The sequence below is a fragment of the Pleurodeles waltl genome, chromosome 11 (genome assembly GCF_031143425.1).
Source record: "Pleurodeles waltl isolate 20211129_DDA chromosome 11, aPleWal1.hap1.20221129, whole genome shotgun sequence".
In the NCBI taxonomy this organism is placed as follows: domain Eukaryota; kingdom Metazoa; phylum Chordata; class Amphibia; order Caudata; family Salamandridae; genus Pleurodeles; species Pleurodeles waltl.
Genome location: NC_090450.1, coordinates 825,695,386 through 825,722,478, shown reverse-complemented (window position 1 = coordinate 825,722,478; position 27,093 = coordinate 825,695,386). Strand labels below are relative to the sequence as shown.

At 42.3% G+C, this 27,093-nt stretch overlaps 1 protein-coding gene across 1 annotated transcript in view; it reads left to right on the top strand.

Annotated features, from left to right (window-relative positions):
• Nucleotides 1–26,389, top strand: part of LOC138266187 (rab5 GDP/GTP exchange factor-like) — a 108,595-nt gene extending 82,206 nt beyond the window's left edge. The window contains exons 8-9 of the mRNA XM_069214666.1: nt 2,710–2,966; nt 22,324–26,389. Of these exons, the coding sequence (XP_069070767.1) occupies nt 2,710–2,966; nt 22,324–22,671 (605 nt within the window). The 3' untranslated portion in view covers nt 22,672–26,389. The remainder of the gene's footprint in view (nt 1–2,709; nt 2,967–22,323) is intronic.
• The last annotated feature ends 704 nt before the right edge of the window (nt 26,390–27,093 follow it).

The window sequence follows — 27,093 nt, the reverse complement described above, 5'->3', positions numbered from 1 at the left end:
AAAATAGGAGCTGGTACTCACTTTTTGATAGTTTAATAATGAAATTAGGTTTCTGACATCTTGAGCAAAACAAAACTCAAGTCTCGTTATGTGTGACTAATTTGAAGAATACAATGTAAAGAAAACAAAATGGGGTCACGTAAGTTACGTTCCAGCCGGAAGACTGGCTGTTAAATAAGTGCTGCCAGGGCTCCGAATTTGAAATGTAAACCCGTAGCTTAGAAGGAAAGCTACAAGCTGAGAACAGCCTTAATTGCTGACCCACGCTGAGCAAGTCAATAAATCAGGGAGGTAGCTGAAGATAACAAACATCCATTTCCTACCGACTGACAGTTGAAGAGAAGCCAAAGTCCCGTAGTTGTAGTAAATAAAAAGTGAGTAGCTAATTCAACCAACTCGTAATTTTCCTCCGATGTGACTGGCACTGCTAGGAACGCTCGTTGCCAAAATGTTGTAATGGAATTCCAAAAGCAAGATGGAAAAATGTTTTGTTTATTCTTAGTAAAGTTCCCAGCAGCGGAGAGGCTGGCTGACAGGAGCAAGCATAGAGAAGCAACTGACTCGTAAATCAAACAATGCATTCCAAATAGAATACAAAGGAATGCTCTCGTGCACAGACGCACACACGAGGAAATAAAACAAACGTGGATAAATATAACATTCACGATGAACTGTTAAGAACATGCCTACTTTACAAACTACTACACAATGTTTAGGGGAGAAAGCACATGCACTTTAGCACTGGTCAGCAGTGGTAAAGTGCACAGAGTCCTAAAACCAGCAGAAACAGGGTCTGAAAAATGGAGGGAGGCAGCCAAAAAGTTAGGGGATGACCACCCCAAGGCTGTCAGGTCTAACACTGCTGAACTGACTTTTTAGTGCATTCATCGCACATTTCCCGACCAAACATCTAATGCTGGCCACATCACGGTCTCATACTACTTAGTTTTAAGACCCAATGGTTTTGAGGCTGGTTTCTGCACCATCAAAGCTCCTGCATTTGGGACTTTCTCACTTTGCATCTTCTCTGATACCATGATCAGATCCTAAGAAAGGACCCCGTGGTGCAGGGGGTGGAGTCACTAGCATGGTTCTACGATTTAGTACGTTTAGGGAGGTGGCTGCAGGTACATGATGCATTGAACCTTCTTCCTCGACTGTTGCCACAATAGCATGTTAAACATGTATCTTCCATTATTTGCTGAATGTGGAAATAAGTGGGTAAACCAATGGCATTGTAGGGTTGCAAGATTTCAAAAACCTAATAGCTCTCAAAGAGTAATAATTTTCCCTCCTTCAAGAAAAGAGACAGTTTTTTTTTTGCTTTTACCCTTAAGAATGCGTATTTCCATGTCTTTCAAGCCGGTTATAAACACTGTTCCGATTCAGCACATACGCAAGATAAGTACAGTGCATTATTATTCTCTTAAAATAATGTCAAGAAAACAATTCATCTTCTTAATCTCTTAATGTTTAACTCCCAACTTGTTGACCCACAGAAAAAAGAGCATACATTAGGTGACAAGAATCACTTCTCCAACAGTAATGGCATCCAACCAGACAGCAGATTCTGCCCTCATGTCTGATATTTTATAATCTTGCACGTCTTAACTCCTTGAATGTAGGACAGAATCATTATATTTGTAAAGTAGTTTAATACATGTTATTAAAAAAGTCACATTTATGATCCTCTCAAGGCAGTCCCAGTCTAGATAGAGTATGGTAATTCTGCAGCCTAATTCAGAGGAGTCTGTCGTGTGTTTGACTGTGATTAGACACAAAATCATTTTTTTTGTTTTAGGGAGAAGATAGCTTACATTTAATTTTTGGAATCCTACTTGTGTGCCAAAAGGTCTTTCTAGGAAAGTATCTCACCGTGCCACAGATAGAAAAGGAATCTAATTCCCTGCTTTCATTCTTCAACTCATTTTTAGGACCTAGTCAAGACATTTTGATATTACTAAAATTTTATATATCATACTTAGAGGCTCTTTCAGCCAGTGCTCTTCATCCATTAGTTTTTTCTTCTGTCCTTCAACTGTTTCTTCCACCCACTACAGCATTCTATATGGGTCAGTCCACTTCATCCATTGGCTAATTTCGCTGTGAGAGATGACTTTCTGCTCTTTCACAAGAAGCACAGCTGCATGCAAAGTAGCTCCTTTCAGTTCTGTAGACTACTGGAAGTGTCTGTTTTCTAAGTCAAAAATATTTTTGCTTTCAGTCTTTTTTTTTTTTTTTTTTTTTTTTTTTTAAATTGACATGGGCCCGGCTGCTTCACCAATAATTAAGTTTTACAAACAGCAGGACAAAATAAATAACCGTGGACAAAGCCAATAGGCTGACAGACATAGCCAGACCTATTGGCTTTGCCACTGCTGGTTTATAAATGTCTTGTGTACCAATATATACTGTGTCTATATCAGTTGGAAAACCCACTCACTCTCGTGTCCATAGCAGTATCAATATGCTGCATAAATAAGTCTTGTTAACAAATGTGAAACTTGTGTCTACAATAAATCTATACTAATATAATATGTATGGTGGGCAACAATGAAATAACTGGTTAAAACAAACTTTAGCATTTGTTCTCAAGGAAGGATATCTAGCAGCAACTAGTGTAGGAACTATGCTATAAAGGTTACTCCGCTGTTAACAGTGCAGTGTACTCTGAGCAACATTTTCACAGGTTTTTGTTTTCATTTACAGCAATGATTGAAATTGATTCGAAAAGGGCTCCTCAGGATAAATTGTCCTGTGTCTCAAGGGCCAGCAACTCCATCTTCAGAGCAATCCAGTCTTCCAACCATGAACCTGCCACTGCAGATGATTTCCTCTCTTGCCTCATCTACGCTGTTCTGAGAGCCAACCCCCCACGCCTCCATTCTAATCTTCAGTACATCACACGGTTCTGCTATCAAAAGCGACTAATGGCTGGAGAGGCTGGATACTGTTTTACCAGTCTGGTAACTGGGTTTACCTTCATCATTAAATATGTATCTCAGGGATAATGCATGAATTGAGTTGAGATTTTGTTTGGATCATGAGCTCTTGCAATATTGCTGTATGCATTTCCAAGGAATTGTTATGATAAACCTGCTTCACAGAGCCCTCATATGTACTTAAAATATGATCAAATCTTTGCATAAGGCGAATTGTGAGGTAGGTGGTAATTGAGAAATTAGATCATAATATGGAAGAGATCTCTACAGATGGGCAAGATCATCTGACACTATTTTATTGCTTTCAATAGGAGTCCTTTTTCAGTGCCTCAATTACCTCCATAATTTCACCCTTGGAAATTGGTCTTTCTAACCAGCCCTGCTTTTGCTTCGACAATTTAGACAAAACAAACCCCCAAGTACCATCCTAGTACCTCAGATCGGTCAACATGCAAACTGTCCTTCAGTGCTCACCCAGCATAATACTTTCGGGCAGCCCTCTTGGAATTAATAGCCACAGCTCACTTGCACTCAAACCCTGTCATTCTTGGGCCAAACAGACCACCTTCCCTTTGATGACAAAAAGCAAGCTCGAGAGGCAAATTTTCAGATTTTGCTTGGTGTAAGTAGTTAAAATTTTGTATGGAATCCATTTTCAGTTGACTGGATTCTAAATTGTCCTTGAATCATGCCATGTAGTGTGACTTATTTCCCTTCACTAACTGTTCTCCTGTTGCACAGTTCTTACGACCACTCGAGATCCAAATGTATGATGAGTAGCCCACTATTTAGCCCCTTCCCTGCAAGGACGTAACGGTTCTGTCGTTGGCTGAGGCACCAAGGATGTAACCGTTACGTCCGGGGATTTGCTCATGGGGGAGCGCTTGCGCTCCCCGCATGAGCCTTCTACCCCCCCTCCCATGGGTAGGGATGGAAGTGGAATCGCTTCTCCTTACACCCTTGCCCCCTCACCCCCCTTCTGCCCGCCCATTGACATCTGATGACGTAAGTGCACGATTGCACGCTGACCTCATCAGAGGCCTGCAGCGCAATCGGAAGAGAAATGGTTCCATTTCTCTTCCGATCCTGAGGCTGGAGGCGGCACAGAGACATGAAAGGAAAGGCTTTTCCTTGCCTTTTATGTCTCTCTGAGCACTTCTGCAGCCCGATCGTGAAGCGATCAGGCTGCAGAAATGCCCACTAGACACCAGGCACTAGGGATTTTTTTTTTTTTAAACAAGTGGGAACGACCCCTTAGGCAAGGGTCGCTCCCCTGGGCGGCAGATTCTTTTTTAGGCTGGCCTATTTTAATTCGGCCGAAACCACTAAGCACCAGGGATTTTCTTTTCTTTTTTCCTACAGATGGGGTGCGACCCCTTAAGCAAGGGTCGCTCCCCTGGGGGGCAAATTTATTTTAGGCCATTTCTGCACCTCTTGGGGGCAGATCAGCCTATTTCTATTAGGCAGGTCGGCCCTTGTGGGGTGGGGGTGGAGGGGGCAGAAAACACTTAGACATCTGGGGGGAGGTTTTTTTTCTGTTTGTTTGTTTGGTGGGCAGCCCCTTGGGCAAGGGTCGCTCCCCATGGGGACACATTACTGTTGGCCACTTCTGCCCCCCTTGTGAGCAGATCGGCCTATTTTTGTTAGGACCATCAAAGCCCACCAGAGAACAGGGAAGTTTTTTTTCTGTTTTTTTTTCTTCAAAAAATAGGGTGGGGGGATGGACATACCCCCACCCCAAATAAATGGGGACAAAGTTCTGCCCACCGTTGGGCAGATGAGGCAATTACCCCCAATCCACTCCCCGGGGATGGGCAGAAAGCCTGCTATATGCCAGGGAATTAAAAAAATAGTGGGGTGGTGGCTACCAACCAGTATGGGCATGGTTATGCCCCCAACCCAACTAAAGGGGGGTAACAGTCTTTCTGCTCTCCCCTTGCACACTAAAATATCCTATCTCAACGGCAAGTAAGAAAACATTTGATTATTTTGGGTTTTGTTTTACATTTGGGCTATGAGAGCTTGTCTAACTCTCACAAGCATCCCACTTGGAATGGTGAGGGCGGCACTTTTTGGACTTTGGGACGCTGCCATGTAGAAAAATCTACGAGACTTAGGTCTCATCTGAAAACTAGACATCTGGGTGAGTCCAGGGTGGTGTGCTTTAAATGCATCCTGCACCATTTTCTTACCCACAATGCCCTGCAAACCTCCAACTTTGCTTGAAATCACACCTTTTCCACATATTTTTGTGATGGAACCTTCTGTAATCTGCAGAAATCCACAAAATTCCTACCACCTTGCATTGTCACATCTATACAGATAAAAATTCAGCCCCACTTGTCAGTCTAAAAAGTGTCACAGGCACTTGGCCCACCTACACAAGTGAGGTATCATTTTGATCGGGAGACTGAGGTGAATGTTGAGTGGTAGGAAATTGTGCCGGGTCAGTGATCCCACTCTGAAATGTGGGAATAATTTGATTATTTTTATTTTTATTTTTTTTATTTTTTTTTAGCTACATTTGAGGTTTGCTGAGGATTCTGGGTAAGAAAACACTGTGGGATCCATGCAAGTCACACCTCTCTGGACTCCCTCAGGTGTCTAGGTTTCAGAAATGTCCGGGTTTGGTATGTTTCCATAGATGGTTGCTGAGCCCAGGACCAAAATCGCAGGTGCCCCTCCTGCAAAAACAGGTAGTTTTGTATTTGATAATTTTGTTGTGTCCATGTTATGTTTTGGGGCATTTCCTGGTGCGGGCACTAGACTTACCCACCCAAGTAAGTTACCATTTTTATTGGGACACTTCAGGGAATGCTGGGTGGAAGCAAATTTGTGGCTCATCTCAGATTCCAGAACTTTCTATCACCGAAATGTGAGGAAAAAGTGTTTCATTTGCCAAATTATTAGGTTTGCAAACGATCCTGGGTAACAGAACCTGGTGAGAGCCCCATTCTGAATTCCACTGGGTGTCTAGTTTTCAAAAATGTATAGGTTTGCTAGGTTTCCCTAGGTGCCGGCTGAGCTAGAGGCCAAAATCCACAGCTAGGCACTTTCCAAAAAAACACGTCAGATTTCAATGTAAAAATGTGATGTATCCAATTGCGTTTCCTGTTGCGGGTATTCTCTAATTTTTTTCCTGCTAAATGTAGACCGTGTGTAAAAAGGATGACGATTTGAGAAATGCCCTGTAATTCACATGCAGGAGTATGGGTACCCTGGAATTCAGAGATGTGCAAATAACCACTGCTTCTCAACACCTCATCTTGTGCCCATTTTGGAAAAACAAAGGTTTCCTTGATACCTATTTTTCACTCTTTATATTTCGCCAAATGAATTGCTGTATACCCGGTATACAATGAAAACCCATTGCAAGGTGCAGCTCCTTTATTGGCTCTGGGTACCTAGGGTTCTTGATGAACCTACAAGCCCTATATATCCCCGCAACCAGAAGAGACCAGCAGATGTTACGGTATATTGCTTTAAAAAACTGCCACAGCTGGATAAAGTTATAGAAAAAAACGTGGAGAAAAATGGCTCTTTTTTTTTCACCTTAATTTCAATATTTTTATTTGAGCTGTTACTTTCTGTAGGAAAACCTTGAAGGATCTACACAAATGACCCCTTGTGGAATTTAGAATGTTTACTTTTCAGAAATGTTTAGCTGTCCGGGATCCAGCATTTGTTTCACATCCATTTCTGGCACTAACTGAAAGGAGGATAAAAGCACAAAAAATAGTAAAAATGGTGGTATGTCCCAGTAAGGTGCCAAAATTGTGTTGAAAAATTGGTTTTCTAATTCAAGTCTGCCTGTTCCTGAAAGCTGGGAAAAGATGGTGATTTTAGCACCGCAAACACTTTGTTGATTTGCAGAGGAAAAAACACAAGCTTTCCATTGCAGCCTTTTTTCCCCATTATTATTATTATTATTTTTTTTAAACGAAATGTTCGCTGTATTTTGGCTAATATCTTGGTCTCCTCCAGGAGAACCCACAAACTCTGGGTACCTCTAGGATCCCGATGATGTTGGGAAAAAAAGGGTGCAAATTAGGTGTGGACAGCTTATGTGGACAAAAAGTTATGAGGGCCGAAGTGCAAACTGCCCCAAATAGCCAAAAAAGGCCTGGCACCTGAGGGGGAAAAGGCCTGGCAGCGATGGGGTTAAACAGGGAAACAAGTCTGCCCTGTCCATAGGAACTCAGTACCTCCGTGTACAAGCATAGTTTCTGATGTGGACACGTCACATATGCTGCTGTATAAATCCTCAAATTATAAAAAAAAAAAAAAAGAATTAGATTAACCAAGTGACAGTCCCATCTGAGAGCAGTGAAATCCTGGACTCCTACAGCAGCACTTGCGAGAAAGGGACTCTTTTGACATGGTTAGCCCCCCACTTTGTGCCTGGTATTGGATGTAGTGTCAACGTTGTTGTTGCCGAGGTCCCCTGCTAACGAGTTTCACTAGGTCAAATCACTTTCCCAAAAACTGTTGTGATGCATTAGCACAATTGGCAACACCTTTCAATCAATCAGGAATTTGTAAAGCCCACTACTCACCCGTGAGGGTCTCAAGGTGCTGAGAAGGGGGGTGAGGGGGTAGAAGGGAGGGGGAGGTGCTGCTACTGCTCGAACAGCCAGGTCTTGAGAAGTTTCCTGAAGGTAAGGAGGTCTTTGGTCTGGCACGGGTGGGTGGGAAGAGTGTTCCACGTTTTGGCGGCGAGCTGCAAGAATGATCTACCACCGGTTGTAGTTCTGCAGATGCGTGGGACGGTTGCGAGGGTGAGGTCGGCGGAGCGAAGATGCGAGGTCGGGGTGTAGAAGGAGAGTCATCTGTTGAGGAATTCTGGTCCGGTGTTGTGCAGTGCTTTGTAGCGTGGGTGAGGAGTTTGAAGGTGATTCTCTTGTTGACTGGGAGCCAGTGCAGGTTTTTTAAGTGGTCTGTGATGTGGCAGTGGCGGGGGATGTCCAGGATGAGACGTGCAGAGGCGTTCTGGATGCGTTGCAGCCTCTTCTGGAGTTTGGCCGTGGTTCCTGCATAGAGGGCATTGCCGTAGTCCAGCTTGCTGCTTACGAGGGCTTGGGTAAATTCTTCTGGTTTTGGTGGGTTTGTAGATCTTTCGAAGCATGCGGAGGGTGTTGAAGCAGCAGGAGGAGGAGATGGCGTTGACTTGCTGTGTCATGGATAGTAAGGGGTCCAAGATAAATCCTAGGTTGCGTGCGTGGTCGGTGGGAGTCAGACTGGTTCCGAGAGTGGTAGGCCACCAGAAGTCATCCCATGCGGAGGTGGAGGGGGGCATAGGATGAGGACTTCCGTCTTGTCGGAATTGAGTTTGAGGCAGCTGCTCTTCATCCATTCGGAGATGGCCTTCATTTCTTTGTGGAGGTAGTTCTCGGCGGAGTCCTTGGTGAGGGAGAGGATCAGCTGGGTGTCGTCGGTGTATGAGATGATTTTCAGGTTGTGGGATCGGGCGATATTAGCGAGCTGGGCCATGTATACGTTGAAGAGGGTCGGGCTTAGGGACGAACCCTGGGGTACCTTTAGCTGCCACTATAAGTCCCTGGTAAATGGTTCTTAGGTACCCAGGGCCTGAGGTACTAAGGGTAGGCCCCTGAGAGCAGCAGCACAGATTGTGCCACCCTCAGGGACCATACATCCAATTGCACTCAGCACTGCCATTGCAGGCTGAGTGTCATGGTGGAATCCCAAAATGCAACCTCAACGTACTACACAGCCTGTGTGACATGTCTACTACACACTACGTCCAATATAGGTATGCCACCCTTCTGACAGGCCTTTCAGCCCTAAGTAGTGTGCACTATACTGCACATGTGGGCATAGTTGCATGGGCAATATGCCCATATTGTGTCCTTGCCAAACCTGGGATATAGTAAGTGTACCGAGCATCCATTTTAATTGCATGTGCGGGACACTTGTCAGTACGCATTTCCCAGCTACATGATGGCCAGTCTGAACCCTGGGTTGTTTGGTATCAAACAACTCAGAACAATAAATCCTAACTGGTACCAGTATGTACCCATTAGCTACCTTAGAGGTGCCCCCTGCAAAAGCTAACTAACCCTGGCATGGTTTCTGGCCAGTCACAACCAGCTTGCCACCACCAGGCAGGATTCTGGAACCCTGGGGTGAGACACCTTGCTCTCTGGGTTCAGAAAACAAAGTCATTTCTGGGTAGCGGGGTTACGCTTCCTCCCCCAGGAATGTTCACTGCCCTGCCTATCGGGGATAGGGAAGTGACCGCTGCCCACTGGAAGTGGTCATGTAGTGGGCGTAGCCACCCTAAAGTAGATGGCCCATTGGTCACTACTAGGGATTCTCCTAAATGCAGTATTTAGTGGGTACCCTTAGACCTGCAGATCAGACTCCAAGGACACAAGAAGGCCAGCAACAAAGTAGACCCAAGGTACAAGAACTGCATTCCTGCTGCACAAAGAAAATGGCGCCAAATCCTGCCTGCTGCAACCAGGATTGGACAGTTGCTGCTGAGGGATTTTATGGACATTGGACAGACTCTACAAAACCGCAGAGGACATCCACCCTTGCGAAGATTGCCGAATATCTCCCTCCAAAGTGAAGGCATCGCTCCCTGCAACCAAAAAGCGAAAGACTAGTGAAGTCCAGTTCACTGACCGGCCGCCGACCAAGGAACCATACAAAGCCGCCAGACCAAAATCAACCCGATGGACTCGGAGGACAAACACTGCAATTGTGCCAAGTTTGGTGGCACTGCGACCTCCAGTGGCTGAACAGTGAAATAGCCTAGGGTAAACTGGACCCTCAACATTGAACACCCCAAAGAAAAGTCCACTCTGGACTCCCAAAGGACTAGGAGCAAGCACCCCCCAGAGAAGCCCTGCTGACCTGCTGTCCACCCTAAAAGTGACCTGCCTCTTGCTTCCAAGGGCAGGTTTGCGTACAGCACTTGGCTCACCTATCTGCTCTGCACCCAGCCTCCTTGGGCCCAGCACCAAAAAAAAAAAATGTGCTCTAAGAGTCCCGCTCCCCTTGCGACCTCTACACTCTAAAAGGACCCACCGGACTCACCTTGAAGTCCGTCCGCCTGTGCATTGCTTTTCCAAGTGGTCTCCCACAGTGGTCCTGCACCAGCTCCTAGGACTTTTCAGCAGCTGCTCCTGCTGAAACCGGGAACTGACAGAATATTCCCAGGTGATCCATAGAACATCTTGATGACTTCGACCTATAAACAAAAGGAGACATTGATAAATGCATTGCCTGATTTTGTATGCATTTTTAAAGTGTTCTATTGATTCCTATGGTGCATAATTATTCAAATTTAAAACACCGTAGTTCAAAAAGTACTTCCCAATTTTGATGATCTTGGTCTTAAAAATGTTCTAGAAATCTGAAGTATTTTTGTAAATTAGTCGTGAGTTATTATTTTGAGTGTGTGTCCACATTTATTGATACTGTGCACAGCAAATGCTTAGCACTTCTTCTAGAATGGCCTAACTGCTCGACCAAGCTACCATAAAAATTATAGAATTAGGTAGTCTAATATTTAGCTCTATAAACCAAGGTGGGGTTGCTTGGACGTTTTGCACTTTGAATATCATTTTTGTACACTAAATAGAGTCACCTTCCTACAACACTCAACAGATTGCAATGTAAAACCATGGTGTGATGATGCTCAAAATAGTATCCACTACAGAGGAATGACTAATAAAGTTTGAGCTCACTGATAAACATGGTGTTTAGTGGGTTAATGGGTTTAATCAAAGAGCAGTGCTGAACAAATGAATGGTTTCCCAGATCAAGAACACCAACCTTTCATCAGTGGTAAATCAAACGTTTTTACAAAACAAATATTTAAGAAAAACCAAATAAAATGTCAGGTTTGGAAACAGGAAATGTCTGAGCACTGTAAATATGTCAGTGATAGGCTGGAGGTTATTTTGGACTACCTGTAATGGAAAACATTGATTTGAGCCCCATATCTGAATTTACAAAGTGTGAATGGAATGGTTCTGGGGGATATAAATCCTCTCGGTTGAACTTAGACAAAGTAAAAGTAAGTAGGAAATACGATAGGGGAGCTATGTGGTATGAATATCATAATTCTGAGAAAATTAAATAGATTGCAGTCAGCTCCCCTGATACACATGTTTGATCAGTTGCTGAGGGGTATGGTACCCTTGCAAATGTGATGTAAATCCAAAGTAGAAGCCACAAGATGTGGTAAAAACAGTCCTAAAAGAATTGCTCCGCTGGTGTTGCAATGGACATGCCAAGGAAAGTTTAATTGGTGGAATATTAGAATATTTTGAAAAAATAGACATTAAGGGAATATGGCGACAGAGCTTGGCCAGACGACATAATGTTAGATAAATGTTATTTTTTAATTTTTTTATTGACCTTGCAACAAGGAATAACCATTTAAATCAAGGAGAGTGATAAATGTCGTCGTCTTAGATTTCTGAAAATAATTCTCACTTTTCTTTGCAGATGAAGCAGTAGATTTCTGTCCTCTTTTCAACATTCTTCCCCACCCCTACCAACTTTCCAGGTCTACCATGACGGCTTGTTCTTTGCAGCTCTGTGTATCAAAAATCAATGTGATGCAGAGCAGACACAGGGCTTTGTTGAGATTCACTCAAGTATTAGAAATCTCAGTGCTTGAGGTCTTTTAGCTTGGTGCATTGCGTTGCTGAAGAGTTTGACTTGCATTTGCGTGTTTTTTGTTGCAGCATTGGTGTACACGTGTTTTATATGGTCTGGTTTAACCGCACAGCTGTTGTCAGACTATTAGGTCAGCATTACTAGAGAGGGGCTTTGTCTTCATGCATATGTTGGGAGCTAGGAGTACATGTTTTGATTGGGCCGAAGTTGTGCACTTCCACCAAAAAAGTGCTTGCTCACAGATCACAGTTGTCATCATTTTGTTTATTTATCTAGCTGCATATGCTTGAACCTTTCGGGGCACACAGTTGACATTGGAATGCTATTAAAGTGTCTGAGATAACTAGATTCCGTTAAAGCCAGACCTATTGCCATTGCCAATGCTTGTTTAAGAAATGCATTGAAGTTGTTTTAGAAGGATGTTAGCATTGCATGTAGAAGCGGCAGCACTATCGAGGAGTTTGAGCTTTAAGTTGTCAATGGAGCAGTCTTTGAAGGTTGTGAAGGTTTATTATTGTTTATTGCGTTGGCCTTGGTATATTGGTTTGACACTGAGCAGGGTGATGGGGGACAGCTAGGTAGTCGATTAAGTCCCAGGGCAGTAAAGTTTACGCTACATGGTTGATGATGTCGAGAAGATGTTGAGAATATGCTTCACTTTGTGAGTGGGCCAATGAGGTTGAGGTAGGTGTCTCTTATTTGATTCTTGAGTTATCTAGGAGTTTGAAGTCACTGAGGAGATGGGGGCCTGTATTAGATGGACGAGGTAGTGAGGAGATCCAAGAATTAATCTGTCAAGTCATTGTTCTGTTGGAGAGGCCTGCAGATGAGGTGTAAGGTGCCAGGCTGAGCTGCAGAGAGTGGGAAGTGGCATATCGGGAATTTAATGTAGATGAAAGCCACTTGGAAGCCTAATGTGCAAGACCACGAGGACTTATGAATGAAGGTGAGGCCTCCACCACGGTTATATACAATGTCTGCACGCTGGATACGGTAATCTCAGGGAACAAGAATTACTTTGCTTCAAGTAGACCAATTTGAGCCTTCAACAAATATTTGGACGATCTGGATGATCAAAGTTCTATTTAATGGCAGGTGCAAAAGTTGCAAAATCATCCATCGCACCCTCTATAGCAACTCAAAAGCAGAAAACTTTGATACAAGCTACTGCAACAACCAAGGCATATGAGGTAACTGGCAAAAGTAGGTGGATTGCAAGAGGGTAAAAGGCTTACTTCTCAGGTGGATTTTGAAACACCAAGCAATAAGTACATGTAGGATTTAAATCAATTACATTGCCAGAATTGCAGACAGTGAGTGGGAGAACGTTCACCCTATTCAGCTTGGACACCAGAATATTCTTCACCTTTTTTTAAACAAAAATTGTATTGTTTTTCAAATAATAGAGTCACACATAACAATTATGTTGCACATCAAGTAAAGTATATAAAAGTGAAGGTCAGCCCGTGTTTCTCAGTATTGTCTGTACGTCCCAGCTTTTGCCAGCCTTAAGTATAACGGTCCAGAATGATGAGAAAATAATTAAATGTAATGGTTAATAGAGAAACATTCTCCTCCCCCAAAATATACTCTAATCGTATCGAAGCATGAAAAACAAAATTCCCCGGAGGTCCCTGGTTAGATGGCTGCTGTCTGTTTTCAGGTTATTAGTTACTACAAGTGTAGGGCACCCTTTGTAAAATGGAAAAGGGATTTGCTGATGCAGAGTGTAGCGGAGATATTATGTGATGCCGACACTCATGTTAAAGATTTGTGGCCTCAGTACTAGGCATGGGTCTTTTATGAGGTAGCAGTGCCTTAGTTTGAGATAGCTAGCTTACTGTTATTTCTCCATTTCATCTTACCTTTAAGTTGTTTTGTTTTCCTCACTTAATGCCATGTTTTCCACGTAATATATCACCACTCTTCCTTATTTCAACTGAAGCGGCATTTGTGGCTTTCCAATTTTTCACTATGCTGCTTTTCTCCAAAATGAAAGCCAAATCCATGAATTTTATAACAACTACTTCCTTTTTTGGTCTAGACATTATAACTAGTAAACATGTTTCTAGGGTAAACATATTCAGTCTCCCCGTAACCATTTCCAGTTTTTGTATTGATTTCCATCAGTAGTTCACTCCGTGTGTACATGTTCACACCATACGATTAAACACATGCTTACACAATATTGCATCCTTTTAGGAATTTAACATGTTCTGTGTATACATTTATATTGTACGAACTTAATCCTACGTTCTGTGATCCTTTTGGAGTTTAGAGCAATACCAATATTTACTCCACTTTATCTAGGTCTTGTCCCACATCTCTAGAACAGATTTCATGGTGGCCCTCCAAGTCCCCTTTAGTTTCTCTTACCATTACTTGGTGAAGTAATGTGATAACCTTCCTCTCATTGCACATATATAACATTATCCGTAGTAATTTATCGGAGACCTCAGCTAGCTCCACACCCCAAAGGTCCTCTATGACATTATGTACTGTCATATGCTCCACGAACTGCCCATTAGGAGTTCTCCCGGTCTGAGAAGAGTATGAACAATCCATCAGTATACAAGTCACCCAGCGTATATAATTCCATGCTATATCTAAGGGACAACTAAAATTTTATAATGAAGGGCATAGGTCATTTGAGTAATTATTCCCCTTTTTTCCTAGTTCCAACCAGTGGGCACAACAGTGAGAGACTCTGCTAGCCATTTGGTCACCATATAGTGCTTATGGTAGCTCCATCCCATCATAAAGCGAGTGAATTGTGAATGCGTGTTGCCAGTCTACATTTGTTAGGGGCCAGTATCAATGAGAGACACATGCTGTCTAGCTCTCAAAACTATTTGATTGGATAGTTACGAAGGAGAATAGAAAAACAAGGCAATCCCATCACTTTGGTCAAAGCGATTCTGCCCATCATAGGCCGTGGAAGTGCCACTCAGAATGCTGCTGTCCCTTTCAAAGTCTCAAAGGCTCTGCCAGTGTTCCCTCTATAACATCAAACATTTCATTTGAAGGCGAGTGTATCGCCAGTAGTTTCAGAGTCAGTATGACAGTATAAGTAGCATAGACCTCTATGGGCAGTTTGATAGCTTTTTTGATCTCCACTTTTTAATAAAGCGGTTTCAACAAATCTAGCTGTTATGGGGTAAGAGCAGCTGTCACTATCCTGTCCAAGAGTTCTCTTATATTGGGTTGAGCAAGAACCTTGTCATTGTATGTGAAATAATATTCATAAAGAGAACAATTCATCTCTTGTGTGAACTCCACACCATCAGAATTATGAATACCGCTGATCTGGGCTTGCTTTCCCTTTATTAACCAGCGACAGAGTTTGCAGTGTTTACTGTCCCTGTCATGTATCTTAGCCTCGTAGGTATTGTAGTCTAGGAATCATGCGCGCTTTAAGATGTATAATTTCTTTTTTTTTCCTCCTTAGCTGAAAGCTATGCCTGATCTGTGGGAGGCAGTCAGTAGTAAGGGTCTCATTTCTGCTTCTCAAGATGTAATTTCCAGTTCCCTTTTGACGCCGCATACAGATTTTTTTTCATATATGTTCCTCTGATCGCCATCTTGAGCTTTTGCCATTCCACCAAGGCATTTGGGGTTGAGCACGTGTTCTCATTGAAATTGTGTTGAATCCGTTCCTTTATTGTATCACTATATATGGGGTCTTCTAGAGATGTGGGTTAACAACATCATAAACAGGTTATTTTCCTAATACTGTCCCATTTAATCTGTATGACTATGCTATTTTGGACAAACTGCTTAATAGTGGAGTAACGTTGTACAATAAACGTGAGATAGCCTAACATGTAGGTCATGTGGCTAGTAAGAATAGTCCCGCAAGTGGAGTGTACATTTGCCAAGAATCTAGAAAGTCTCCGTTACAGAACCATTCCTCCAAGGCGTGGGTGGGATGTAATACTTGATAGGTAGGCAAAGGGGTATGTGAGCTGTCCATGTTCACATCATGAATACAGTTGTAGTCTCCTTCTAAGAATGTGTAATTTATCTGCATTTTGGACATATATACTAGCCAATACATCGGTTCCATCTATTTTCCCAACAGCAGATACATATCACCCAACAGTGTCTGTATACGAGTGACACCTTGGAAATGGCATACCAAGTTTTACCCATATCAGAGCCACCTTGCATATGAAGAATGCCATTCTAAATATCTATCTCTTCTGACAATTTCTCAAATTAATACATTTGTTTCCAGTGATATTTTCTTGCAAGAAAGCAATGCAAGTCTCTCTACACAATGTACGTACACGATTTAAGCCTTTTAGCTTCAAAGTTTAGTCACTAAACATTCAATGTTATAAATACATATATCTGGCTTTTAGCAGTATCGGCTGGTGACCTTTAAAAGTGGTGGAGCGTAATCCTTCGCTCGTGTTCCAAAGAGCTTGTTCTTGAAGGCGTCTCTCACACTTTCCTGCACTATGTTTACTGTCTCACTCTGACTCACTCAGTCTCACTTGGTCTCACTAATTCACCCAGTCTCACTCATTCTACTCTGGCCCACTCATTCTGAATTAGACTTACTGTGACTTAGTCTCACACACATTAACACTCAGAAACACTCACTGTCATTCTCTCTAACTCACTCATTCATTCTCACACATACTGGTCCTTACTGTCACTCATTCACACTCACTGTGACTCATTTCTTCACTGACTCTCTCTCACTTTAACTCACACACATATGCTCACAGTGCTGGGCTTTCACTAGCTCTGAACAGTATCTCTGATGGCTAACATAGGCACCTTCATGCACCTGTGTCAGCAATCCTATAGTATCACTAGCTACCACAGTTTGTTGCTGAACCCGAAGCGGAGTTACATTTTTTTAATGATATCAAGAGTGAATAATTATTTACTCTTGATAAAATAAAAATGGGCCACAAAACAAGGAGGGTGTAGTGTAGCTGTGGAGCCCATAAAGGAGAGCCGCCATGGGTCCAGGGACACCTATCCATCAAACGAGTCCATCCACTAAATCATCCATTCTTTTACTTATCCACCCCCTTTCATCTATCCATCCATTCAGTTATCCATCCGTCCTTTTGCTCACACATCCACCTTTTCGCTACATCTATTGATCCTTTCACTCCATCCATCCATCAATCATCCTCCCTTTGGCTTATCCATCTATCCACCCTTTTACTGAGCCATCTATTCTTACACCCATCCATCAATACTTTGTCCCATCCATCCATTTACCCTTTCACTCAGCCATCCAGTCTTTCACTCACTTACCCATCTAGCTATCTATTCATCCGTCCATCAATTCACCCTTTCACTCATCTCTTCATCCATTCTTTCATCCAGACATCCATCTACCGTACCTTTCACTCATCCATCCATTGTTTTACTCATCCATTTTCACATACATCTTTTCACTCATCCATCCTTTTGCTTATCCATCCCTTCACTCCATCCATCCACCCTACCTTTCCCTCATACACCCTGCCTTTCACTCTTCCATTCTTATGTCCATCCTTTCACTCATTCATCCATGCATCTATCCATCCACCTATCCTTCCTTTCACTCATTCACCCTCCCAAGTTAATTATGAGTTGTTGTCTGCCGAGCTGCAGACAGAAGAGGCTCATCAAGAACCCCACCCCACTGTAGCTGCTAATGGGGGCTGAGGGGTGGCGGAGTGACAATGGCCCTGATGCAGGCAGAAGCTTAACTGCACACTTACCTCTTAGTCCACTAGTGCAGTTGTTTTCATAGCTGGTTACTTCCCTCTCTTAGGCCTCCACAGTCGAGATAAGGAGTGCTCTGTCATGCTCAGCTCCATAATGTTTTTTTCAAAGTGAAGCCAAATACAGTACTAAAAACCTGTTACTGCCAGGAGAGCAGCCCACTGCACCCTGCCTACAGCCTGATTCACTGTGTAACCCACAAATTATTGCCACCCACTCCCTCGATGTCCTATCGGCCACCCTAACCCCCAGCCATTAAAGTGAATGGAGCTTTGCTAACTCCTCCCAGGGTCACTGTTTTTGGGCCCCAAATGCAATCGGATCAATTGCATTGTAAATCGACCCTTCCTCTCCGATGATCTCACTGCTGTAGCTTGTGCCTACAGGTCGAGAAAACCTCACCGGCTGGCACTTGCACAGTAGGGCATCTACAGAGTTCACTGGAGTTCACCCAGGAGATTCAGCAGACTGTCTCTGAGCAGTGATTTATTTTCAGCTGCTCTGTGTTTATTTTCTTGTTCTTGCCTTTCCGCCCATCATTCCAATGGAAGTCTCACATCTTCATGCATCTCTAAATCAAAAAACAAACATCACACAAACGTTTACCTAATGCTAACCCTGGATCTCTTAACAAAACAAATCCCTCAGGACTATTAAACAGTAGTCGTCCTCGCAATATCTAGCATAACTAATATGTAGTGCTATCCAATCTTCTTGCATCACAAGGTGAGAGATGAAGTGAGTACCATAGTACAGAAGTCCTGTTGACCTGTACGAGGCAGCATTCTCTTCATTGCACCTTACCTATATCACACCTGGAGATACCATCCAGTGTCAAGGCATTATCTTTCACGGCTGTAGAGAAAGCAAGAGGCCTACTTCTTTTAGCAGTAGCAGATCATTGGGTGTCCTAGGCGTGAGATCCGGTAGTTCCTCATTTTGGGTCAGCCAAAGGCCTGATTCTGAGTTGTCATCCAGAGCTCAGGTGTACTGTTTACACTGTATGTTGTGTAACTTGGGATGTGCTTGTCGTTGCTAAGATGTCTTTTTTTACCTGCTTTTACCAGATCTTGTGGTGGTTTCCTAGTCGCCCACTGTACGGACGTTGTTGCCCACGGCTTTTGCATGCAGTTGTACACTCCTCAGCAGTTCCCATTTGGTCCTCCCTCTGTTCCTCCGCCAATTCCCGTGCATCCTTTGGGTTGTCAAAAAAGAGTGTCTTGCCAATACACTAGCATTTTTGTGCTGGGAGCAGAAGCATGGGCCAGATCCCCTAGTCTTGAATTACTTGCTTTACTGCCAGGAGGTTTGAGTCTGAATTGCTACAGTTTATTTGAATAACAGCATAACTTTCCTGTTCTTAAATACAATGTGCCCAGCTGTCCTTGCCATTTATAATGTGTGTCTGTCGCGGCAGTGAAGAATGCACCCTACTGTAGATCTAGGACAGTGTAGGCCTAGTTGGTGGTCATCGATCAGGGACTTTGCACCCTTTTGGCATCATAGAAGGCTGAAGGCCTATTAAGTGTCTATGTCTGATTCAGCCAGTTTTCCAGAAATCGCACCAAGCTTGTGCCATCTGCAAATTCTGGCAGGCCCACCACCCAATCGAGAATTGTTATTCTGCCCTGAATTCCAGGTACCATATTTGTGATGTGCTCATGCATCTGTGTTTGTAATCAGTCATGCCAGCTGTAGTTCAGCCTGCGTACTTCAAAAGAAGAGAGCGATTCCTCACAATAAAGAGAAAAGTGTTCTCAAAACCAAACAACAATATAGTTCTCCTATGTAGATAATTACTCTGTTAACTTGTCCTGTTATTCAACCTCAACTGTCAGTTTTATGGGTTTCAAGTGTGTTTTTTAGTAATTTTGTATAATAGTGTTTTGTAGTTTTTAAGGGAATGTGCCATATTTAAATTTGAGTGACATGAGTTACATTTCTTTTTAAATATTGTATACGAATCAATTGATTTGTGATTATATTTTATAATAAATAAAAAAAAAGAAAATTATATGTATAGGTAATGCTTGATGAATCTCTCATGGTGTATTAAGTGATATACAGTGCATGGGGCATTGTATAGTATGACAGGGTAACTACAGAGTAATTATCTACAGAGAGGAAATATATTGTTGTCTGGAACAGCCTGTGTAAGCAGGAGATCACCATAACCCACTGCTGAACTTTCTGTTCAAGCAATTGTAGTTATATTTATATTGCGCTTACTACCCCTGACGAGGCGTCAAATTGCTTTTCAGTGAGTAGCACTCTGCTCCAGAACCCAAAAGGATTAGTGGTAGATTAGTATAGAGAAATATGAGTATGGTATTAGTATAGGGAGGTATGAGTTAATATGAGCAGAGGACATGTGATTCTGTTAGTTGATTTGAATAGAATAATGGAAGGATAGAGGAGGGAAGAATCTAGAAGTGTTAATTGGGAAATCATAGCAGTAAGATGAGGTTTGGTATGAGTAAAGGAGAGATGGAGGATGTAAGAGTCTGTAGAAAGGTATTACGGAGATCATAGTAGTTAAAGGGGGTTTGGGATAAGTCAAAGGAGCGATAAATAAAGGAGAATTTAGTTGGGTTGTTTGTGAGTTCATAGTCTCAAACTGAGGTTTGGGGTGAGCCAGGAGGGGTAGAGGAGAGAAGAGTCTGCGAAGGGTTATTTTGGAGATTATAGAAGTAGAATGGGTTTGAGAGGAGTCAGCAAGTGGAGAAGGAGAACAGATTGATAGGTATAGGGGGATGGTCAGACAGAGTAAAATTTGAGAGAGTACTTTTTTCCCCTCTTGTACAGTAGGATTAGAGTAGTATATATATAGATACATGATTACATAATATGCTGGTGTTCAAGATTTTGCCCAGTGTTGCAGGTGTTTGAGCTTGTGGCCCTTTATTCTTCCCAGTCCCTTTCAAGTTGCGTGACGAAAGGGCATTAGCTCAGGTATTGCCTTGATCCATTTGTTGCAGTCCCTTCACCTTTCTTGGCTTGCCCATGATATTCTGTAACAAAGTGTATTATGATAACTCTAGTTCCATCCCATTAGTTATTTCTGTAAGATCTTGGTACAATTATAGATTGAGGGCCAGCACCATTTATCAATGTGTTATGCATTGAGGAAGAGACAAACATCTCTGTTATTGGAGGAAAAGGGACGTGCCCCAACTCCTGTCCTCAAGTGTCAGCTTGGTGTTGCTTTATTCAACCTTACCCCAGTATATCATAAATACATTTGCTGCCACCTGCGCACTCGCGTAGGGGCTGATGGTAATTTGTGAGATACATTCAAGACTAGTCAGTGGACCCATTCAGAGTAACAGATGAATCTCAAATGAAATAACCTTCAGTCCTAAGTGTTCTAAATCATGTAGGTCCCAGGTGGTTGTGGGTCAGTTTATCTCACAATGGGGTGGCACTGCTTACCAGTGCCATCTCCTCCATGGCATGCAGTCACCTTGTATTTGTTTCTCGTTGAGATTGTGGTTGCTAAGCACGTGTTAGACCACTCTATCTTGCCACTTTTCAGACTCCACTACTGCAGCCAGCACATTGCCACACTCCCTTTCCCAAACAGAAAGAGGCCTCATGATTAGCCATGTCCAGGATCGCAGCTCCAATAGCCTCTCTTTGTTCACTCCAATGAGGCCACTGTCTATTTCGATTCTGCATCTGAAAGCAATCAGAGCCCTGGCTAGGGTAAAGAACTGATCACTGTATCTCCTTTGTCATTTGACGCCCTTGGACAGCTTATCACTTTATTTATTCTATGGCCAAAAGCAAGCACGTATCGGGTCCACTGCAAGCTCTGGGATTCTGCCATCTTTAGCCATGTTGCTTGAGCCTGTGCCTATGTGGTCAGTCTTCGGAGCCTAGAACAGTTCAGTCGAGCAGTAGTTAGCGCCCAGTACTTCCAGGCATGAATCAATCCTGAATGGCGACGTGGTATAGGATGATGCCAAGGCCCGTGAAGCTCGTAAGGGTTTTCTTGTCAGCAATCTTGTCCGCTATGGCCCACTTGACCTGTGTTTACTGTGTTGTATAGTATCCCACTACTACTACAATGGATACCTATTGTTTATTCTTCAACTTAGTCAATCAATCAGAGTATTTTTAAAACACACTCCTCACCCTTGAGGGTCTCAAGGCGCTGAGGGGAAGGGTGCTGCCACTGCTCGAACAGCCATGTCTTGAGATGGCTCCTGAAGGTAAGTAGGTCCTGTGTCTGTCGCAGGTGGGTGGGAAGAGTGTTCCACGTCTTGGTGGCGAGGTGGGAGAACGATCTGCCACCGGCGGTCGTTCTGTGGATGCGTGTGATGGTGGCGAGGGCAAGGTCGGCAGAGCAAAGCTGTCTGTTCAGGGTGTATAGAAGGAGAGCCATCTGTTGAGGTAGTCTGGTCCGGTGTTGTGCCGTGCCTTGTGAGCGTGGGTGAGGAGTTTGAACCTGATTCTCTTGTTGATGGGGAGCCACTGTAGGTGTCTCAGGTGGGCAGTGATGTGGCAGTGGCGGGGGATGTCCAGGATGAGGCATTCTGTATGCATTGCTGTCTTTTCTGGAGCGTGGCTGTGGTTCCTGCGTAGAGAGCATTGCCGTAGTCCAGTTTGCTGCTTACAAGGGTTTGGGTCACCATCCTTCTGGTTTCAGTGGGGATCCATTTGTAGATCTTCCGAAGCATGGCACAATGCTAGCTGTTTCTGCTACCTGTTCTACTCTTGTAGATGAGTCACATCATCACATTATTGCTTAGTGTAAGTATGCATCACAATAGGATATGCTTTAATATCACGTCAGACTATGGTCCATTTTGTCTCCGATGATATTTTACTGTCTTATTCAGTTGTGTATACGTTGTTCCCTCTGCTGTTAATGCGAGACACATTGTTCTTTTTTTGTTATCTAGTGTATTAGCCTGTATTTATATACACTGCTTTGTTCAACATTGTATGTTGTAGTAACACATGTAATTTTTTTTTTGGTTTTTAGTGCTGTGCTGTTGCATTTATCGAAAAACTTGATGCTCCATCCTTAAACTTAACACGAGAGGAATTTGATCAATACATGGAAGGGCAAAAGTCAGCAGTGCGGAATATTCCAGTTTGTCTTATTCAGTCAGATTGGGCAGGACTGAAGCAAATTCAACAGAATCAGAAGATATTAGCAGAGCTCTGGTCTCGACAAGAGATGGTCATCCGAGGGGCGCAGAGTCTGGAACAAGAGCTTAAAGACTGGTGTCAGTGTGTTGGGAATGAGGTGCAGGCGATTATCAGCAGGTACCCATTAGAGACCACCTTATCCTCCCAGCATCCAGAACCTGGAAATGGTGCTCAGTAGGAAGATAACTTACTCACTTCAGGGAACATTTTTTTTTCAAGGCCTTTGAAACATTCCTTAAAATGCTGCTAGAACAAGGAAGCCTTCTTACTTTGTTAAAGCCTTAAAACAACCCACCATGCCTTTTACCACCAGCGATAACCCTACAGAACTGAATCTGCTCTACAATTGTCTGCATTGAAGGCTGCACCCTTCTAACTGTGCATTGTACAGTGGCCTTCTGAGACTAATGTTGTAGAAGATGGTGTATTTAAGGCATGTGCTGTGAAATCAGAAATATATTTTAATTTGGTTTCCCACTTGAACAGTGGGAGCCTTAAGCTCTACCTTACAAAACATTAAGCACTATATTTACAAATAATAATAATATAATACCTCTTTGAGGCCTGTCGCTGAGCCATTGTCTACAATGTATACCTACTTTGTTTTATTTTGAATGTCATCACTTCTTGCCTTTGGACAGTATGCAAATAGGATGTGGGTACAGTGCCTTAGCCAGTTCATCTCTTACTACTTTTCATGTTGGAGATAGGTTTTAGGCAGACATAGACAATATTTCTTGTCATTTCTCTTAGTCTTTCTAAGTATCTCAATACCAAATCCTTGGTTTGTAATGATTGTCAAAATAATTGATTTGTGAGGGAGGATTTTATATATTAAACAATATTTTAAATTATATTCATGGAAATAACCAGATGTTCAGGCTGCTTCATTTTTCTTAGAGATGTTAGTCACTATTAGAATGTATAGATGTTCAATGAAAGAGAAAATTAATTGCTGAATAAAAAAGTAACTGATTTATATAGTTTCTTCTGTAGCACACACGGCAAACAAAATCAACTCTAGACACTTTCCATCCTTTGAAGATGAGAGAACTGGGGTGCAGTGTTAACATGATTTGCTTTGAATGTTAGTCTGATAAAGATGCAAAGTTTGGGTCCGATCTAGAGTCTTTTTTTCTGAAATTGCTAGTTCAGTCCTAGGCCACACATGTTGCTAGACTTTTTGGATTAATATATGTTGAGCTTTAATTAAAAAAGGGATATAGACTGAATAGTACTGTTTCATGCAAATATTCCCCTATCTCAGGGTGTTTATTTAAAATCCAATGCACATGGATGCCGAATTACTTCAAATCAGACTACTGCCCAACTTTAATACAAGCCCTGTCACTGCAGAGGATGAAAGTAGAGTAATTAAAGGTTATCGTATTGGAAAGAAGATATGATGTCCATAAAAGGCATTTCTTATTGAACTAATTTTCCTCATGGATATCGCATTTCAGACATATTTGCTACTTTTTTGTGTGAGGTTTGAGTCAAATACAAAACAAATAAATACATTTGCATTTAAATAGGAAATAATACAACCACAAAACAAAGTACATTACACATAAAATATATAGAACTGTCTATCCACAGCCTCATTATGAGACAAAGAGTGACCAGCCTACTTGTTAAGACTGTGGGACGTTGTGTTAGCACACTAATGTGCCACCTGCTTCCACATTCCAAGGAGCTGGGGCATGCAAAAACAACCACAAGATGGGCTGTATGTGATAGAGGAGCCGTAGCTTCCTTGACAACCTTCATCTGCCTCAGTTTCAGCACAGGTTTCAGCCACTCTCAACAAAAACAGGCACAAAATAACATAATAGGAGACTGTTCCCAACTATCAGGAGTTGGTCCATATGAAATCTACTGTAAACTGGGCACAGTAAAGCTCAGTTTCCTAAAGAGAGAGCTTTAGTATTAAAATAATTACTCAGCAGTTCGTTCTGGCTGTTTGAAAAATGGATAAACACAGAAAGAAAGAAACTTTGACTAAAAATAATAAAGTTGGGCGAGGCCAAAATGTTGCCTCAGCAACCAAGCTATATTAATTGTCAAAGGTTGTCACTCAAGCTAGTTTATTGCAAGAAGAGGTCACTTTGGGGCAATATTTATTTTATTCTAGTTTCCTGTAGCACTGCTATTCCGGGAAACGGATCAAATGTACTTTAATTAAATATTAGACATCTAGAAGAATGACATTGTTGAGATCCTCAGTTAAAGATTTAGTTGTAAGTGGATCAGCAAGTTTAGAGATAGAACAGAAACAGGGAAGGTAATATCCATCGTTATCTGATTTATTGGTAATATAGGAGGCTAGGTGAGTTTTTAGTGATTTCCCAAGGTGTCAAGGTCCAGTTGTGTCATGAGTAAATGTGGAAGAGCATTCCAGTCACAGTAACTAGCTACATCTCTTTTAAAGAACTGGTTTAGTGCCAAAGATGAGTGTGCGTGCAAAGGCTGGTGGAGCCAGGGTGCACTGACCGTGCACTTGGCATGGGCAGTGCAAGGGCCCCCATAGACACCTGTCACGCTTTTCACTGCCTGAATGACAGGCAGTGAAAAGCATGCCAGGTGCTCTCTCATCCAGCACACCCCAACATTGCTGCTGGCTCGGTTACGAGCCGGCATCAATGTTGTGGCCTGTTTCCTGCTGTGTCACCGGGTGGAAATGCTGTTTCTGCCCGCTGGCCCAGCAGGAAATTCATAATAGGGCCAGCGGGCAAAATGAGGGTCTAGATGTTCCCCTTCACCTATACTCAATATCGCCTGCAAAGTCTCAGACCGTGGAGGCACCTCTAGAAAGTACCTCCAAATTTCCCTTGCTGTTAATGCAATTTTGGCATATTGTTGTAGATAATGCCCACTGCCCAAGTTTAAGGCATCCTGAGGTTCTTGATAAGTGGGGAATCGTTTCCCCGGATACAAGTCATCCAAGTACCTATAGCCCATGTCCTGCCATCTAGTGAAAGTATTGAAACATTTAATTTTAAATATTTATTTAGTTGTGTTTATTGTAACTTTTTCAAACGTTTACTACAGATATGCTAGCTGTCAAAAGCTCATCAAGACGGTATAACTTACAAAGAGATACAAACCTCAGTGCAACTTAAGATGGTAGATACAAGGGGACCAATTCATAGAAGTGTGGAAAGTAACGCTACAGAAGCATTCTTTTACGTACTGTACAATGCCTTTGTCAATCTGCCCCGAATCGGCCAACTCCCTGTAAAAAGTGTGAAGAGCCAGTCCTTTCTATTATTATTAATTGTATGTGAATAATCCTTGAATATTCCTACGTTAAATGTTGTGGGGGCCAATGCACCAAGGTTTTTAAGTGTATATAAAAGAACACTATTTTACATACTCCAAAATACCTTTGTCAATAGGCTCCAAGATCTTTTTGTGCATGCAACACTAGTTACTTTTTACACCGATCTGTCAATATCCTTAGGATAATAACGGCAAAGCAATTACATCAAATGGAATATAGTTCTTACAAATAATTAGGATACAAAAAGTTGAAATTATTGGAGCATTCTCAAGGTCCTAAGTAATGACAAAACTCTGATTGTGTCTTATTTGCATATGATCACTTTGTGCTATATTCAATAATATTTATCGTGCCTGCAGTAATCTCAAAGTTATAGATGGGTTTCCCATGTGTCATTAACCATATTGTGTTTGTTTCTAAGAATATAAGTGAACCTTTGTGTAGCGGACAGTTAACTAGTTTAGGTAAACCATCTTCCATTGTGGCAGCTTTTGAAGTCTTTCAGGTTTTTTGGATTACTCTTTTTCCCTGCTGACCAACTTTCTTAATCTACCCTATTTTTTGGATGACTTGTTCTTTATTTTCTAGTTCATTAAAGTTGAGTAAAAATGTATTATCAATGTTTTTATATTAATTTAAGAACACCATGACAACAAGATACTTTTACAGTAACTTTACTTGCTGTCAAAATACAACGAGCTGCCGGTGGCACACAGAAGTCACCAATTGCCAACTGTTTGTACTAATACATTCTTAAGGGAACCTAGAACATGACTACACCTAGCAAAGTTCCACTTCCCAGCATTCTACTAGTAGCTATCATATGGATTTTTCCTTTACAGAGAAAACAACTACAACAGCATACTTGATCTTCATTTTTGTCAATTCTATATATAACTTAAAATAATGTAACCTAAACAACTTCAAACATTTTATATATCACATTAATACATACACAGACCGATTACATGTTAAAATGACCTTACACCACACACAAATCACACCCTGACACACCAGGGTACTTTCTTTACCATACTGCTTCATCTTATATACCCACCATTATTCTTTCTTTCTTTGTCCTCCTCAGCGTCCTCCTCAGCAACCTCCTCACAACATTAATTCACACCTCTTATTTCTTCCGCCTCCTCCACCATGACAATGCGACTGAGATTCCACCACTGACCACCATCCATTCGTACACTGTTACCTTTACTTCCAAAACTTTAACATGTGGACCAAACTTGAATCCCCCTTTCTTCATGTGTACAGGTTTCTTCACACGTACTGTATCAACATCCTTAATTTTGAGCATTTTAA